The sequence below is a fragment of the Anastrepha obliqua genome, unplaced genomic scaffold, assembly GCF_027943255.1.
Source record: "Anastrepha obliqua isolate idAnaObli1 unplaced genomic scaffold, idAnaObli1_1.0 ptg000012l, whole genome shotgun sequence".
Lineage (NCBI taxonomy): Eukaryota > Metazoa > Arthropoda > Insecta > Diptera > Tephritidae > Anastrepha > Anastrepha obliqua.
The window spans coordinates 7797592-7816327 of record NW_026562179.1 but is presented as its reverse complement, the minus strand read 5'-3'; the positions used below and the strand labels follow the sequence as shown (position 1 = coordinate 7816327).

The window sequence follows — 18736 nt, the reverse complement described above, 5'->3', positions numbered from 1 at the left end:
GGTTCGAATATCTGTGGGGATGATTCCCAGTTTTCCGGAGAAAATAATCTGTCCGATGTCGTCTACATGGTGCCTTAAAAGTGAAATGTCGTTGTTAATCTGATATATGTGCTCTATAAATATTATCTCGTCTTCTATGGTTGAAATTTTGTTCCCTATAATATTCTTGATTTTAATTAAGTATAGTTTTTTGCTGATAGTTTATATGATTAGTTATGTTCTGGATTTGGGAGTTCATGACATTGCTTATATAAGTTAGTTTGTCCACCTTTTTTGTTATGTTTTCGTCACTTGCGTGTAATAATTTAAGAGTCTTACTTATTTGTTCTTCGTCGTCGCTGTCCATTGTACCTGCAATGATTTTAAGACCTTTACCTATAATGTTTAAGAAGGCCCGTTTCTTTCGGAAGATAGGATTAAGATTCTCTATTTTTGCCCTTAGTAGCATAAAGTTCTTGTTTACTGTAGTTATTATTTTTTTTGATTCGCTACTGGATGTCTTTAGAGTGTCAATGTTGGTTTTGATTATTTCCATAGTTCGTTCGTATTCTGTGGTGTTTATTATATGCAGTACTTTTGTGTAGTGTTCAATAATTTTGGTTTCCCCTGTTTTTATTGGTATGTACCCGTTATTGTTCGATAGGTCTTCAAAGTCTATGGTGTGAGCCTTGAATGTTGGAACAATTGTTACCATTATTATGATCCATTTAATCATCTAAAACAAAAATATATTTATCTAATTGTTGCCTTGATTTTGGGATTATATTTGTCTTGGTATTTCTTCGTAGGTCTAAAGTGAGTTTTATAGTATTTATGTCCAGTTTCTGTCGTCTGTATGTGGTCGTCATCTATTTTTTCTGCATTAACTTTCCTATATTTTCTGTGGTTTTTTCCACCTCTTATCTCTTTAATATAATTTGGTCCGCTTTCCAGTTCAAAATCTTTCCGGTTTTCATTTAACTTCTGAGTATATTTTTCATTTTTTGCGTTTATAAGATCACGAATTTCTATATATCTACCCTCATGAACTTTGCCATTTACAAAATCAATCGGCTTGATGCCGATCGTGCTATGTATGGTGTTTAGTAAAAATCAGGAGCTCAGCTTATTTGCACATCCACTTTATTCAAAGTCCAAATTAAAAGAGAGAGAGCCACAAATGGGCGAACAGTAAACAGCAAAAATAAAGAATAGATAATAGCAAAGGAAAACAACAGGGTAATTCAAATGACATAGTATAAATAACTTCATAATCTTAGACATCCTCCCCGGTTGAAACGTTGGTTTCAATGTGATCCTCCAAAGAAGGCATAGCTTCTGCACGGCCCGGGTGCACGAACCATGTGCGGTTGCAAGTGTAACATTTCTGACTGCTCCGTCGGTGCCTGGGTGGAGTTCAGTGACGCGTGCTAGCCTCCAATGTGTAGGTGGTAGATTTTCGTGGCGTATTACCACGATGTCACCCAGTCTTATGTTAGGAACCCGTCGTTGCCACTTTGTCCTCGCCTGTAAGGTTGCCAAATACTCCTCATTCCATCTTTTCCAAAAGAGCTGATGCATCTGCCGTAACCATTGCCAGTGCTTCACTCGGTTGGCAGGAATCTCCGAAACGTCTGGCTCTGGGATAGCTATTATTTGAGATCCTATTAAGAAGTCTGCTGGAGTTAATGCATACTTGTCATCCGGGTCATCGTGCAATGGTACGAGTGGGCGAGAATTCAGACAAGCCTCGATGCGAGTCGCCAACGTCTGTAGCTGAGAGTACCAAAGTGCTTGCGTACCCACTACGCGTACTAAGTGCCGCTTTGCAGACTTCACAGCTGCTTCCCATAGGCCTCCTTGATGGGGAGCGCTCGGCGTTATAAAATGCCACCGGGTACCCAAATCAGCCAGTGACTGAATACTCCGTTCATTAAACCAGGCGGCTAAGTCTTCCTTCAGAACGCGGTTAGCTCCAACGAACGCAGTTCCGTTGTCGCTGTACAAGTCCCTGCATGGGCCTCGCCGGCTAACAAACCGAGTAAATACGTCCAAAAAAGCCTGTGTGGAGAGATCATCAGCAACCTCAATATGAACAGCCTTCGTCGCCGTACAAACAAAAATCGCCAAGTACGTTTTCACTGTAGTCCGCGATCTTTTGGTTCCAATACGCAAGTTGAACGGGCCACAGTAATCAACACCGGACGCAATGAAGGGTCGAGCTGCCTGAACCCGATGCCGAGGTAGCGAGGCCATTTGTTGTGTTAAAACAGCTCCCCGGTTGCGACGACATATGACACATTTGAGGATCAGACTACGTACTGCTACTCTCCCATGAATAATCCAAAAGCGACATCGAAGAGTTTGAAGAGTCAGCTGAGTTCCGCCGTGAAGAGTGTCGATATGTGCCTGTGTAATAAGCAGCCGTACTAGCCCCGTTGACTTCGGAAGAATGATTGGGTGTCTATGTGCCTCGATTAACGCAGATTTCGAAATGCGGCCTCCAACTCGTAATAGTCCGTGGTCATCTAGATAAGGATTTAACGGGAGTATACTACTAGCAGTTGGTAATGCCGACCCACCCTGTATGCACCTAATGTCTTTCGGAAACGCATTCATTTGATCGATTCTCATGAGCCATTCTAATGCCGTCTCCATCTCCTGGGGGTCAATTGTGGAACGGCGAAAACTTCGACTTCTAGGAAGCCACCTCAGTATTAACGCCGTAGTATGTATAAGTTTTTTTAACGAGCTGAATCGATCTGTAAGCGGAATAATTTCACCGTCTAAGCGTCGCGTTGTCAATGTTAAATGAGTGACTGTGACGGCTAAACACTGTACCCTTCTCTCGCTATTCACTACAGCTTCATCGCAATCACGTAGTTTAGGGTGACAGGTGGGATCTATTGTGTCATCCCGTAGCCAACTGGGACCACTCCACCATAAATGGTGGTCCAAAAGTTCTGAAGCAGATATGCCTCTACTAGCGCAATCCGCTGGGTTTTGCGATGAACGTACATAATGCCATTCATCCCTCAAAGTTAACTCTTGTATTTGCCGGACCCTATTTGATACATAGGGTTTAAGCGTCTCAGGCTGCTTTCGCAACCAACAGAGGGTGATAGTCGAGTCTGACCACAAAGATGCTACTTGGTCGACTAATCCTAATGCACTTCGGACGTTTCGAAGAGTCTCAGCTAGTAACTGTGCCGCACATAGCTCTAAGCGAGGTATAGTGGCTCCTCTTAGGGGTGCCACCTTGGTTCGGGCCGTAATTAAAGCTACGTGAACGTCCCCCTGAGAATTCGTTGTTCGAGCGTACACCACGGCAGCATATGCCTTTTGGCTGGCATCGCAGAACCCATAAAGCGTGGTAGTTGACCCTTCCTTCATCCCAAGCCAACGAGGTATCCGAAGCATGTTGAGAGCAGTAAGGTCATTGCGAAATGTTAGCCAAATTTCGCGTAATTCCGTTGTTAGAGCAGTATCCCAATCAATACCTGCGGACCAAAGAGTTTGAATAAATATCTTACCCACCACCACTACGGGTGACAAGAATCCTGTTGGGTCAAACAACTTCGCCACCTCGCTGAGCACACTGCGCTTGGTGTATACACCGCCGGGTTGCTTGAGTTCCACGTTGAACAGCAGGATGTCGTCGACTGGACTCCATCGCAAACCTAGCACAGAGGCAACTGATGCATCAATAGGGCATTCCGTAGGTGATAAGCCCTTCCCTAATGGAATCAATACGGCGGCGTCATTAGAATTCCACTTCCTTAACTTAAAGCCTCCAGCTCTCAGAATGGTGTCGATATTCGTTGCTAAAGTGATAGCACTTTCGACGGTGCTACAACTGGTGAGGAAATCATCCACGTAGAATGATGAGAGAATGGATTCTCGCGCTTGGATGCCCATATTGCGATTGTGAATCTTGTCGAAGCTGTCGTACGCACACTGATGCATAGCCCTTATCGCATTATGAGGACTGCATGCCATGCCATACGTGACAGTAGACAGTCGGTAAGTAATTACTTCCTCTGATGGAGATTCACGCCAAAGTATACGCTGAAAGTCTCTGTCTTGTGGTGCCACGAGAACCTGGCGAAACATCTTCTCCACATCGGCTGTGATCGCGATGGCATAGCGTCGGAAGCGGAGGATAATGTTGATTAACGAATCTTGAATGGGGGATCCAACCAGTTGGATATCGTTAAGCGAAAACCCGTTGGAGGTAGGAGCGGATGCATTGAACACCACTCTAAACTTCCCCAATACAGCATGGTGGGGAATATAATAGCATCCGGATTGAACAACTGGCTGAACAACTCTTTCCATATGGCCAAGGGACTCATATTCCCTCATAAACGCTATATATTTTGCCTGCATGTCCGGATCAGCAGCCAGACGTCGCTCCAAACGCGAGAACTGACGTCGAGCGTTGACGTAAGAGTCGCCTAACGGTTGACCATCTTGACAGAATGGCAATCTCACAACATAGCGTCCGTCGGCCATACGTTGGTGTGTAGTGGCAAAGAACCGCTCGCATTCATCATCCGAGCTCTTAGTTGTCACCGGTACTTCTTCGAGCTTCCAAAAATTACAAATGAGATCCTCCAAGTAAGACTCGTCTCTAATCTGCGCGCAATAATTGCCAACTGTTGTACTAGAATGGCCCGGAACGGACGCTGGCCCAAATACAACCCAACCAAGTCGGGTAAGCTGTGCGTGAGGTTCATCATACCCTCCATGTATGACATCCCCTTCTACAATCGAACCCCAGACATCAGCACCAAGAAGTACATCAACATGACCCGGAGTACCAAAATATGGGTCTGCCAATTGGAGATTTGCCAAATGTCTCCATTGCCCAATATCGACACTAACCGCTGGTGTAACTGAAGTAATCGAACCAATAACCAATGCATGAATGTCCAGTTCAAATTTAGAAAAAATGCTTTTTATCGTAAATCGGACGCTACCCTTGGTCCTCGAACATGCCACTCCACTAATCCCCTCCACCATAATCTCACACTTGCTCCTATAAAGACCCAAACCATTAGCCAAACATTCCGAGATCAGACTTACTTGAGATCCAGGATCGCATAATACACGAGACACCCGTTGCTTGAGATCCTTGCCGATGACGTGGGCACGTGCTGTAGCTAATAGAACAGTCTGGCTTCCCTTTTCGATGCTAGTAACGATTGTATTGCTTGCTAGTCATAATGATGGTGGATTGGATATTATGTCTGGCTTAGCCACAGAAGAATCTACCTCGTTGCTTGAAATAGGTTGTTGTGATTTGTGGCGGCAAAAAATAGTATGATGTCGGTGGCCGCACTGGCGACAGTTACCAGAGGAACAAAGCTTGGATGAATGCCCGGACCGCAAACAGTTAAAGCATAGGTTCGATCGCTTTAAAGCTTCAAAACGTTGCTCTGGTTTCAAAGCTAGAATCACCGGACAACGCATAACCTTGTGTGATCCTCTACAGTGTTGACAGTTGCCATCATCAGTTGTGGCGAGGTTGGACTTTAGAAGACGGAGTGTGTTTTTCTGCTTTGACGAAGAATGCAGCACTTCATGATGATCCGCTACCGGGCAAAGTTCTGTCGAAAGACTGTGCGCTCGTTTTTCTAAAAATGCTAGCAACTCAGTTAAAGTGGATAGCTCGGTAGGGGAGCAATTCATGCACCATTCTCGCTGTGTGCGAGTAGAGAGTTTAGAAACCACAATGGGGACGGTAAGGGCATCCCATTTGTCGACAGGTAACTTCATTACCGCTAACGCTCGCAAGGACTCGTTTACCCCATCAACGACACCCAGTAACGCCCTGGACGTATCCTCAGTCTGTGACTTCATGTTCAGAAATCTAGCAACGTGGATCTCCGCTAATTGCTTAGGGTTGTCATATCGATTTTTCAGCGCCGTCCACACTTCTTCATAGCCACCCGAATACAAACCTCCAACCAACGGAACCGCCTCTGCCTTAACTGCCTGACGCAATTTCCCCAACTTGTATGCCACCGGCAAATCCCGTTGATGAACCAATGTCTCAAATGCATCCTTAAATGCAAGCCACTTATAAGCGGATCCGTCAAACGATGGTATACACAGCGGCTCTAATTTTAATTCCATTGGCGAAACTTTGTGCGAATTGTTGGCAGGCAGAGATTCACCCTCCAACTCTCTTCGTCGTTGATTCAGCGTTGCGCACAAATCTATGTAGGCAGCTTCGGTGGAGTCCCACCATCCTGAGTGTACCTCTAAGTCCTCCTCCTTGGCTGCGGCAACCAAAGCCTCATGATTTGTGAGCATCCGATCAAAATGGACGGCAGCAGATTTTATACGCTGATCAATTTGAGTGACATTGAGGTCACCAGCCCTCCCCTCTTTCGTTTGGTCATACATCCGCAAAATAGCGGCCGCATGGAACTGGCGTAGATTTAACTCCGACATGTTCCAACCTCGAATAAGTTATCTGCAATTATCCAGGAAATCAGGCCTAATCCAACGCGAAGCCTTTGTGCACCGTAATCGTGCGAATTAAGCTGATGTTATAGTGAATTTATCAATCCTCACAGGAGGCACCAAAAAATGTTTAGTAAAAATCAGGAGCTCAGCTTATTTGCACATCCACTTTATTCAAAGTCCAAATTAAAAGAGAGAGAGCCACAAATGGGCGAACAGTAAACAGCAAAAATAAAGAATAGATAATAGCAAAGGAAAACAACAGGGTAATTCAAATGACATAGTATAAATAACTTCATAATCTTAGACATCTGCACATCCACTTTATTCAAAGTCCAAATTAAAAGAGAGAGAGCCACAAATGGGCGAACAGTAAACAGCAAAAATAAAGAATAGATAATAGCAAAGGAAAACAACAGGGTAATTCAAATGACATAGTATAAATAACTTCATAATCTTAGACATCCTCCCCGGTTGAAACGTTGGTTTCAATGTGATCCTCCAAAGAAGGCATAGCTTCTGCACGGCCCGGGTGCACGAACCATGTGCGGTTGCAAGTGTAACATTTCTGACTGCTCCGTCGGTGCCTGGGTGGAGTTCAGTGACGCGTGCTAGCCTCCAATGTGTAGGTGGTAGATTTTCGTGGCGTATTACCACGATGTCACCCAGTCTTATGTTAGGAACCCGTCGTTGCCACTTTGTCCTCGCCTGTAAGGTTGCCAAATACTCCTCATTCCATCTTTTCCAAAAGAGCTGATGCATCTGCCGTAACCATTGCCAGTGCTTCACTCGGTTGGCAGGAATCTCCGAAACGTCTGGCTCTGGGATAGCTATTATTTGAGATCCTATTAAGAAGTCTGCTGGAGTTAATGCATACTTGTCATCCGGGTCATCGTGCAATGGTACGAGTGGGCGAGAATTCAGACAAGCCTCGATGCGAGTCGCCAACGTCTGTAGCTGAGAGTACCAAAGTGCTTGCGTACCCACTACGCGTACTAAGTGCCGCTTTGCAGACTTCACAGCTGCTTCCCATAGGCCTCCTTGATGGGGAGCGCTCGGCGTTATAAAATGCCACCGGGTACCCAAATCAGCCAGTGACTGAATACTCCGTTCATTAAACCAGGCGGCTAAGTCTTCCTTCAGAACGCGGTTAGCTCCAACGAACGCAGTTCCGTTGTCGCTGTACAAGTCCCTGCATGGGCCTCGCCGGCTAACAAACCGAGTAAATACGTCCAAAAAAGCCTGTGTGGAGAGATCATCAGCAACCTCAATATGAACAGCCTTCGTCGCCGTACAAACAAAAATCGCCAAGTACGTTTTCACTGTAGTCCGCGATCTTTTGGTTCCAATACGCAAGTTGAACGGGCCACAGTAATCAACACCGGACGCAATGAAGGGTCGAGCTGCCTGAACCCGATGCCGAGGTAGCGAGGCCATTTGTTGTGTTAAAACAGCTCCCCGGTTGCGACGACATATGACACATTTGAGGATCAGACTACGTACTGCTACTCTCCCATGAATAATCCAAAAGCGACATCGAAGAGTTTGAAGAGTCAGCTGAGTTCCGCCGTGAAGAGTGTCGATATGTGCCTGTGTAATAAGCAGCCGTACTAGCCCCGTTGACTTCGGAAGAATGATTGGGTGTCTATGTGCCTCGATTAACGCAGATTTCGAAATGCGGCCTCCAACTCGTAATAGTCCGTGGTCATCTAGATAAGGATTTAACGGGAGTATACTACTAGCAGTTGGTAATGCCGACCCACCCTGTATGCACCTAATGTCTTTCGGAAACGCATTCATTTGATCGATTCTCATGAGCCATTCTAATGCCGTCTCCATCTCCTGGGGGTCAATTGTGGAACGGCGAAAACTTCGACTTCTAGGAAGCCACCTCAGTATTAACGCCGTAGTATGTATAAGTTTTTTTAACGAGCTGAATCGATCTGTAAGCGGAATAATTTCACCGTCTAAGCGTCGCGTTGTCAATGTTAAATGAGTGACTGTGACGGCTAAACACTGTACCCTTCTCTCGCTATTCACTACAGCTTCATCGCAATCACGTAGTTTAGGGTGACAGGTGGGATCTATTGTGTCATCCCGTAGCCAACTGGGACCACTCCACCATAAATGGTGGTCCAAAAGTTCTGAAGCAGATATGCCTCTACTAGCGCAATCCGCTGGGTTTTGCGATGAACGTACATAATGCCATTCATCCCTCAAAGTTAACTCTTGTATTTGCCGGACCCTATTTGATACATAGGGTTTAAGCGTCTCAGGCTGCTTTCGCAACCAACAGAGGGTGATAGTCGAGTCTGACCACAAAGATGCTACTTGGTCGACTAATCCTAATGCACTTCGGACGTTTCGAAGAGTCTCAGCTAGTAACTGTGCCGCACATAGCTCTAAGCGAGGTATAGTGGCTCCTCTTAGGGGTGCCACCTTGGTTCGGGCCGTAATTAAAGCTACGTGAACGTCCCCCTGAGAATTCGTTGTTCGAGCGTACACCACGGCAGCATATGCCTTTTGGCTGGCATCGCAGAACCCATAAAGCGTGGTAGTTGACCCTTCCTTCATCCCAAGCCAACGAGGTATCCGAAGCATGTTGAGAGCAGTAAGGTCATTGCGAAATGTTAGCCAAATTTCGCGTAATTCCGTTGTTAGAGCAGTATCCCAATCAATACCTGCGGACCAAAGAGTTTGAATAAATATCTTACCCACCACCACTACGGGTGACAAGAATCCTGTTGGGTCAAACAACTTCGCCACCTCGCTGAGCACACTGCGCTTGGTGTATACACCGCCGGGTTGCTTGAGTTCCACGTTGAACAGCAGGATGTCGTCGACTGGACTCCATCGCAAACCTAGCACAGAGGCAACTGATGCATCAATAGGGCATTCCGTAGGTGATAAGCCCTTCCCTAATGGAATCAATACGGCGGCGTCATTAGAATTCCACTTCCTTAACTTAAAGCCTCCAGCTCTCAGAATGGTGTCGATATTCGTTGCTAAAGTGATAGCACTTTCGACGGTGCTACAACTGGTGAGGAAATCATCCACGTAGAATGATGAGAGAATGGATTCTCGCGCTTGGATGCCCATATTGCGATTGTGAATCTTGTCGAAGCTGTCGTACGCACACTGATGCATAGCCCTTATCGCATTATGAGGACTGCATGCCATGCCATACGTGACAGTAGACAGTCGGTAAGTAATTACTTCCTCTGATGGAGATTCACGCCAAAGTATACGCTGAAAGTCTCTGTCTTGTGGTGCCACGAGAACCTGGCGAAACATCTTCTCCACATCGGCTGTGATCGCGATGGCATAGCGTCGGAAGCGGAGGATAATGTTGATTAACGAATCTTGAATGGGGGATCCAACCAGTTGGATATCGTTAAGCGAAAACCCGTTGGAGGTAGGAGCGGATGCATTGAACACCACTCTAAACTTCCCCAATACAGCATGGTGGGGAATATAATAGCATCCGGATTGAACAACTGGCTGAACAACTCTTTCCATATGGCCAAGGGACTCATATTCCCTCATAAACGCTATATATTTTGCCTGCATGTCCGGATCAGCAGCCAGACGTCGCTCCAAACGCGAGAACTGACGTCGAGCGTTGACGTAAGAGTCGCCTAACGGTTGACCATCTTGACAGAATGGCAATCTCACAACATAGCGTCCGTCGGCCATACGTTGGTGTGTAGTGGCAAAGAACCGCTCGCATTCATCATCCGAGCTCTTAGTTGTCACCGGTACTTCTTCGAGCTTCCAAAAATTACAAATGAGATCCTCCAAGTAAGACTCGTCTCTAATCTGCGCGCAATAATTGCCAACTGTTGTACTAGAATGGCCCGGAACGGACGCTGGCCCAAATACAACCCAACCAAGTCGGGTAAGCTGTGCGTGAGGTTCATCATACCCTCCATGTATGACATCCCCTTCTACAATCGAACCCCAGACATCAGCACCAAGAAGTACATCAACATGACCCGGAGTACCAAAATATGGGTCTGCCAATTGGAGATTTGCCAAATGTCTCCATTGCCCAATATCGACACTAACCGCTGGTGTAACTGAAGTAATCGAACCAATAACCAATGCATGAATGTCCAGTTCAAATTTAGAAAAAATGCTTTTTATCGTAAATCGGACGCTACCCTTGGTCCTCGAACATGCCACTCCACTAATCCCCTCCACCATAATCTCACACTTGCTCCTATAAAGACCCAAACCATTAGCCAAACATTCCGAGATCAGACTTACTTGAGATCCAGGATCGCATAATACACGAGACACCCGTTGCTTGAGATCCTTGCCGATGACGTGGGCACGTGCTGTAGCTAATAGAACAGTCTGGCTTCCCTTTTCGATGCTAGTAACGATTGTATTGCTTGCTAGTCATAATGATGGTGGATTGGATATTATGTCTGGCTTAGCCACAGAAGAATCTACCTCGTTGCTTGAAATAGGTTGTTGTGATTTGTGGCGGCAAAAAATAGTATGATGTCGGTGGCCGCACTGGCGACAGTTACCAGAGGAACAAAGCTTGGATGAATGCCCGGACCGCAAACAGTTAAAGCATAGGTTCGATCGCTTTAAAGCTTCAAAACGTTGCTCTGGTTTCAAAGCTAGAATCACCGGACAACGCATAACCTTGTGTGATCCTCTACAGTGTTGACAGTTGCCATCATCAGTTGTGGCGAGGTTGGACTTTAGAAGACGGAGTGTGTTTTTCTGCTTTGACGAAGAATGCAGCACTTCATGATGATCCGCTACCGGGCAAAGTTCTGTCGAAAGACTGTGCGCTCGTTTTTCTAAAAATGCTAGCAACTCAGTTAAAGTGGATAGCTCGGTAGGGGAGCAATTCATGCACCATTCTCGCTGTGTGCGAGTAGAGAGTTTAGAAACCACAATGGGGACGGTAAGGGCATCCCATTTGTCGACAGGTAACTTCATTACCGCTAACGCTCGCAAGGACTCGTTTACCCCATCAACGACACCCAGTAACGCCCTGGACGTATCCTCAGTCTGTGACTTCATGTTCAGAAATCTAGCAACGTGGATCTCCGCTAATTGCTTAGGGTTGTCATATCGATTTTTCAGCGCCGTCCACACTTCTTCATAGCCACCCGAATACAAACCTCCAACCAACGGAACCGCCTCTGCCTTAACTGCCTGACGCAATTTCCCCAACTTGTATGCCACCGGCAAATCCCGTTGATGAACCAATGTCTCAAATGCATCCTTAAATGCAAGCCACTTATAAGCGGATCCGTCAAACGATGGTATACACAGCGGCTCTAATTTTAATTCCATTGGCGAAACTTTGTGCGAATTGTTGGCAGGCAGAGATTCACCCTCCAACTCTCTTCGTCGTTGATTCAGCGTTGCGCACAAATCTATGTAGGCAGCTTCGGTGGAGTCCCACCATCCTGAGTGTACCTCTAAGTCCTCCTCCTTGGCTGCGGCAACCAAAGCCTCATGATTTGTGAGCATCCGATCAAAATGGACGGCAGCAGATTTTATACGCTGATCAATTTGAGTGACATTGAGGTCACCAGCCCTCCCCTCTTTCGTTTGGTCATACATCCGCAAAATAGCGGCCGCATGGAACTGGCGTAGATTTAACTCCGACATGTTCCAACCTCGAATAAGTTATCTGCAATTATCCAGGAAATCAGGCCTAATCCAACGCGAAGCCTTTGTGCACCGTAATCGTGCGAATTAAGCTGATGTTATAGTGAATTTATCAATCCTCACAGGAGGCACCAAAAAATGTTTAGTAAAAATCAGGAGCTCAGCTTATTTGCACATCCACTTTATTCAAAGTCCAAATTAAAAGAGAGAGAGCCACAAATGGGCGAACAGTAAACAGCAAAAATAAAGAATAGATAATAGCAAAGGAAAACAACAGGGTAATTCAAATGACATAGTATAAATAACTTCATAATCTTAGACATATGGTATTGTTATAAAAACCTATTATTCTAATCATTTTACCTTCCGTACTTTCGTCTTTGTTTTCTTTATCATGTCTTAGCAAACGTATGTGCTCATTGATTGTGTTATGATTATGTCTTTCTATGTCAGCGTTGGACATATGATTACTATTTGAGGTATAGTGAATATCTATGTCCTCTTTTTTCAAAAGTTCCTGCATTGGTATAGCCTTAAATCCTAATTCGTTGTCCACGATTATTCTATTTATTTTCCCATAGGTATTGATTATCAGCAATAGTTTTGTTTTGAATTCCGTCCAACTTCTACCGTTTATTTGAAATGCAAAAGCGAATTTTGAGAATTTGTCGATTGCTGTCATAAAGAGTTTCTTATCTAAGGTATAAAATACGTCTATGTGTAATATTTCGAGAGGTTTATATGGGGTTTCCGTAATTTTATTGGGGATCTTTGGGGGTTTCCTGTCATATTTTTCTAAGTTACAAATTTCACAATTATTTATGAACTGAGTTATTCTTTGTTTCAATTTCGGATTGTAAATTCGCGTAATTATGGTTTTTGTTAAGGTGTTGATTTTTAATAATTTCGGTTAACCGCTTTTCATCTTCTATGTCTTCTGCCATGAGTGCATTTGTGTCTGTCATTTGTGTTATTTGAAAATAGTTCTTCATAAACATTGTATAAAATTCATCTTGGATAAAAATAGCGTTCGGCTGTGTTGGCTTAAAATGATTCTTTAGTATTGCAATTGTTGTTTCCCTGTCCATTTCTTTCATAAAAATTATTTTAAAATTATGTTACAACTTTTTTCATACTCTGGGTCATTTATGTTTATCTTTGAATCCTTCTTCAAGTATTTAGTCATTTGTTTAGCGATAGATGAGTAGTCTTTTATGAACTTTCTGTAGTAGCCTGTGAGCCCTAAGAATTGTTTGATCTGTTTTGTCGTTTTGGGTATTGGAAAGTTAACAACGCATTCTATGTTTTTAGGATTGGGCTTGACTCCTCCCGTTATAATTATGTGCCCAAGGAACTCCGTTTCTTTTTTTTGAAATTCTGATTTATCCAGTTGGACTTTCAGGTTTGCCTCCTGTAATCTTGCGATTATAAGTTTGAGTGAGTCATATGTTCTTGTAAGGATGTTGAAAATATGATTATGTCGTACAGTTATACCAATGATGTAATCTTGAAGGATATTGTTCATCAATATCTGGAATTTTGTAGGGGCTGTTTTTAGTCCGAAAGGCTTTCGCAGAAATTCATAGTGCCCTCTTTCGACACTGAAAGCGGTTTTGTGGATGTTTTCTTCCTCTATCTCGATGTGGTAAAACCCCTTTGCCAGATCGAGTGTAGTAAAATACTGGCTTCTTTCCAGTTTTTCAAGTATCTAGTCTATGTTCGGGATGGGGAACTTGTCATCGATCGTTACTTCGTTCAGTTTACGATAATCGATTACAAGTCTCCACTTTGGTTTTCCACTGGCATCGGCCTTCTTCGGCACGATCCAAATTGGGACTGAATAGGGAGATTTGTTATTCCTAATTATCTTATTTTCCAACATCTCTTGGATTTGATCTGCAACTTCTTTTTTATGTACGTACGGGTATCTATATGACTTAGAGAATATGGGTATATTGTTTGTAGTCCTAATTCTATATTTTATTGCGGAAGTAAATGAAAGTCTATCATTTTCTTGATAAAAAAGATTATGATATCTATGTATTATCTGTAATAGTTGTGATCTTTCATCAGGGTTCAAGTGTCTTATTCTAATTTGGTCGTTCTGCGTAGTCACGCGATTAGTTACAGATAGTAAGTTTATCTCTCCTTCTCCATTTTCTACATTTAAAATTCCTTCTCTTAAAATATTTGCGCCGTTTTCCTCCTTATAATATACTAGGTCGGAGTTATCTGGTGCTATTATCCTTTTCTTATTTAGGTTTTCCCTTTCGAAGTGCATTGTGAGTTTCTTGTTACCGATGACTATTTCTTTCTTTCTATAATCGATACAGACATTTAGTGCTCTCAATATATCGTTACCTTTAGACCATCGTAAAAATTATGAAATCTTATTATATAAAATTCTAGTGTTTTATTTGTTCCAATATCGCTAAATTCCTCGAAAATAGGTATTATGGATTTTTCGTTAACGTAAATTTGGTGTTGAAGAGTTTTAATTAAAAGTGGGTTGGTTGATTGAATTCTTTTGGGGTCACAGATCCCCGGATTTAAAATTGAGTTTGTTGCGCCTGTGTCTATTATAATTTTTATAAAACCTATCTTAGTTTTTATTATTATAAATGGTAATTTATTCTTGAGGCTAATTCCTGAAAATTTTCAGACGCTTCTATTTTTCCTATGTCCATCGGTTCTGGCTAGTTCCTAAAATCTGGTCTGTGGAATGGTGGATTTTCAGCATTGGGGTTGCTTGTTGGTATATGCGGTGTTGTTGGAATGGTTGTTGGTATGGGCGGTGATGTTGGAATGATTGTTGGTAAGGGCGGTGTTGTTGGAATGGTTGTTGGTAAGGGCGGTGTTGTTGGAATGGTTGTTGGTAAGGGCGGTGTGGTTGGAATGGTTGTTGGGGGTTCTCGTATTGTGCTCTATTCCTACTATTTTTTTTTATTGTATTGTGTGTTGTTTCTATAGTTATTATTCCTATTACTTGATTGAGTTTTAAACTCTGGGCCGTTCCCATTATTGCTCCCAATATATGCGTACCCGGCTTGAAACAGTATATCCATAGCCTGTTCTAGGTCATCTGGGTTCCTACAGAATTGGATGAATTTCATTGGGTCAGGGATTTTGCGTTTGAAGATGTTGAGGGTGATGCGTTTGTTGTTCATCGCGCTCTGTCTAGTTGCTTCAGATTCTCCTAGAATAACTACTAATTTGTTGTTCAGTCTGTGTAATTTATTTTTCATATCGCTGTAGAAATCTAAAGTGTTTGTTCTAAAAGTTACACTTCGTAGTTCGTCAAAAAGTTCTTCGTAGGAACCTCTATTACCATCATCTGTTTCATATCACCATCATCTGTTTTTAATATCTGTCCAAGAAGTCGCGTGGCAGTTTATTTCGATTGCCTGCCTTGCTCGTCCTTTGAGCTTTGATTTTATCACGTCTGAAAAAAGTAGTTTGGACAGTTCATCGTATGTTTGTAGGTGTGGGTGTATTCTGTCGATGAGTGTAGTGAACGTCTGTAAATCGTTTGAGTCGCCACAGAATTCAGGTAAGTTGTTTAAGTATTTCAAAGGGTTTATAGCTTATCAGTTCATTGGGTTTTCAGCCTCTACTGCCATTTTTACTTTTTAGTTTTTAAAGATGGATTTGGGAAAAGGAAAAAAAAAACAAAAAAAAATATGCTCTCCTTTTTATATACGAACGTGTTTTTCTATAAATTTTTTTATTTTTTTTTTAAATAATTTTCTTTGCTTAGGTTTTTATCGAGCTTATTTTATGTAGGGATTCTTGCACCTTTTTTGATTCTTGTCCTCTACATATATAGTAATTTTCAACTCAATGCTTAACTTTATAGTTACATGATATTAATAAATAATAATAATAATATATAATTCATCAAATTCTTACTTTTTGATTTGCTGATGTTGAAAATTGATAATGCTGTCTGCTTGGCTCTGTGTTTCCACTGTTGAGGTTAAAGTTGATTTCTGATATGTTCTTTGCTGGTGTTGAAAATTTTATAATGCTGTCCTTGGCTCTGTGTTTCCACTGTTGAGGTTAAAGTTGATTTCTGATATGTTCTTTGCTGGTGTTGAAAATTTTATAATGCTGTCCTTGGCTCTGTGTTTCCACTGTTGAGGTTAAAGTTGATTTCTGATATGTTCTTTGCTGGTGTTGAAAATTTATAATGATGTCTGCTTGGCTCTGTGTTTCCACTGTTGAGGTTAAAGTTGACTGATTAATTGAATATATCTTTACATCCCGGCTTTATTATTGATAAGGGTAAACCTTTTTATCCCTTGTTGTGTTTTGTTTTTTTTTTAGTTCAATTAAAAAATTTGTGTTTCCTTTAATCTTTAAAAGGATTTGAAAATTTCACTTTAACTAAAGTTATTTTTTTTCACAAAAGTTTGTGCTTCCTTTAATCTTTTAAAGGATTCGGAAATGTCTCTTTTAACTAAAGTTCTTTTCTTTTCACAAAGAATTTGTGTTTCCTTTAACCTTTTAAAGGATTCGAAAATGTCACTTTAACTTAAGTTCTTTTTTTTTCACAAAAAATTTGTGCTTCCTTTAATCTTTTAAAGGAGTCGGAAATGTCACTTTTAACTAAAGTTCTTTTCTTTTCACAAAGAATTTGTGTTTCCTTTAATCTTTTAAAGAATTCGAAAATGTCACTTTAACTAAAGTTCTTTTTTTTCACATATCCAAAAAATATCTAATATCCTCGAAACTGAATGATTTACACAAGGATACACGGCTATCCTACCGACTGCGCCACTTTTATTCCCGGAGCGGAGAACAACGAAAAAAAAATAAAACACACGGTTTTAAAGTTGAATCAATAATAAGTTATCTTTCTTTATTTTACACTTTCTTAAATACTATTATTTAGCTTTCCGTTGCATTTTCGTTAGCGGAAATGCACTTGAACAAATAAATTTACATATTGTGGGAAAAGAATACAATTAATAAAGTTAAGAAATTTAATACTATTATTTTGCTTTCCGTCGCATTTTCGTTAGCGGAAATGCATTTGGACAAATAAACATATTTTGGGGAAAAAATACAATTAATAAAGTTAAGAAATTTAATACTATTATTTTGCTTTCCGTTGCATTTTCGTTAGCGGAAATGCATTTGGACAAATAAATATACGTATTGTGAGAAAATAATACAATTAATAAAGTTATAAATATATTATATATGCACTATAACAACGTAGCTCGTCACACAGTCGCGTGCGTTTGTCTACAGACGGCCAATATTTGTACTACAAAAAATTGCAAGTTTGCAAAAAACGTAAAAGAGGGTCTATAAAGGCGGTAAAAGACTCCCAATTACAACATCGCACAGTCTCTTTTTGACAGATCGCGCTTCTGGGACACAATTTCTTATGGATACAGGCGCTGATTTATCTGTTTTCTCTCACTCGCGAATCAATACAAACGTAACTCCTGTTGGATATCAGTGGTACAGCTACAGACGCAGCAATTGAAACATACGGGCATCACATGCTAGGCTTAATTGCCGACGTAACGAAGCCGCTTATTGGAGCGGACTTTATAAGTAATTTTTTGGTTTGTTATAATATATATAATTGTTATAATATATATAATTGGCGCTTACGCCCTTTTTGGGTGTTTGACCGAGCTCCTTCTCCTATTTGTCGTGTGCGTCTTGATGTTGTTTCACAAATCCAGAGACCTAAAGTTTCAAGCCGACTCCGAACGGCAGATATTTGTATGAGGAGCTTTTCACGGCAGAAATACACTCGGAGGTTTGCCATTGCCTGCCGAGGGGTGACCGCTATTAGAAAAAACTTTGCTATCATTTGATGTTCATGCACCGAGATTCGAACTTACGTTCCCTCCGTATTCCAAATGATAGTCACGCTCCAAACCATTCGGCTACCGTTTGTTAGTCGACTTAAAAAACAAGCAAATTAGCGACGGGAAAACAGGTATAACATCCCAAGGGCTGGTGCGAGACGGATCGCACCTTAATGCAATCAAGGGGATTCCCAATCGATCGCTCTACCTTCTAAAAGAATTTCCAGCCAAACCTAACGGTGCATTCAAATTCGACAAGCAAATTCCAGTTGCCAAACAAGACATTATAAAACCGGAATTATCACACCGTTCGGGTTGTTTGAATTTCAGTTCATGACTTTTGACTGAGAAATGCAGCAGAAACGTTCCATTCCCGAAATCACTCGGGATCTATCGTTTGTATTTCCGCATATTCACGATTACCCGTGGCTTGAGACGATAAGCCGCAGCATCTTAAACGCTTAAAAATTTCGTTTCAACGTCTTGAACACTACGGACTGGTAATTAATAATGCAAAGTCCTTGTTCGGCCAACCTGAAGCCAAGTTTCTTGGTCATCACATTTCAAGAAGTGGTATTAGGCCTCTACCCGAAAACGTCAGTGCGATTCGACAACTAACGCTACCAACAACAGTAAGAAAATTGTGAGCTTTCATAGGCATGGTGAACTTCTATTGGAAATTTATTAAAAACGCGGCGGAGTTACACGCTCCGCTGAACGAAACATTAGCTGGCCCGGGGGTTTAAGGATCACATCCATTAGCATGGACGAAAGCACTTAAAGATTCACTCGAGCAATATGTTTTTAAG

General features: G+C 42.1%; 2 protein-coding genes across 2 annotated transcripts in view; both read right to left on the bottom strand.

Moving 5' to 3' along the window:
• LOC129251373 (uncharacterized) overlaps window positions 1–6441 on the bottom strand; it is a 33955-nt gene extending 27514 nt beyond the window's left edge. The window contains exons 1-2 of the mRNA XM_054890772.1: window positions 5475–6441; window positions 1676–5198 (exon numbers count right to left, since the gene is read on the bottom strand). Coding sequence (XP_054746747.1) covers window positions 1676–5198; window positions 5475–6441 — 4490 coding nt within the window. The remainder of the gene's footprint in view (window positions 1–1675; window positions 5199–5474) is intronic.
• A 1937-nt stretch (window positions 6442–8378) lies between these two features.
• LOC129251371 (uncharacterized) lies at window positions 8379–12096 on the bottom strand. The gene is made up of 3 exons (XM_054890771.1): window positions 11130–12096; window positions 8476–10853; window positions 8379–8396 (listed from the first exon to the last, which is right to left on the bottom strand). The coding sequence occupies exons 1-3, from the start codon at window positions 12094–12096 to the stop codon at window positions 8379–8381; spliced, it is 3363 nt and encodes a 1120-aa protein (XP_054746746.1).
• Window positions 12097–18736: the final 6640 nt, after the last annotated feature.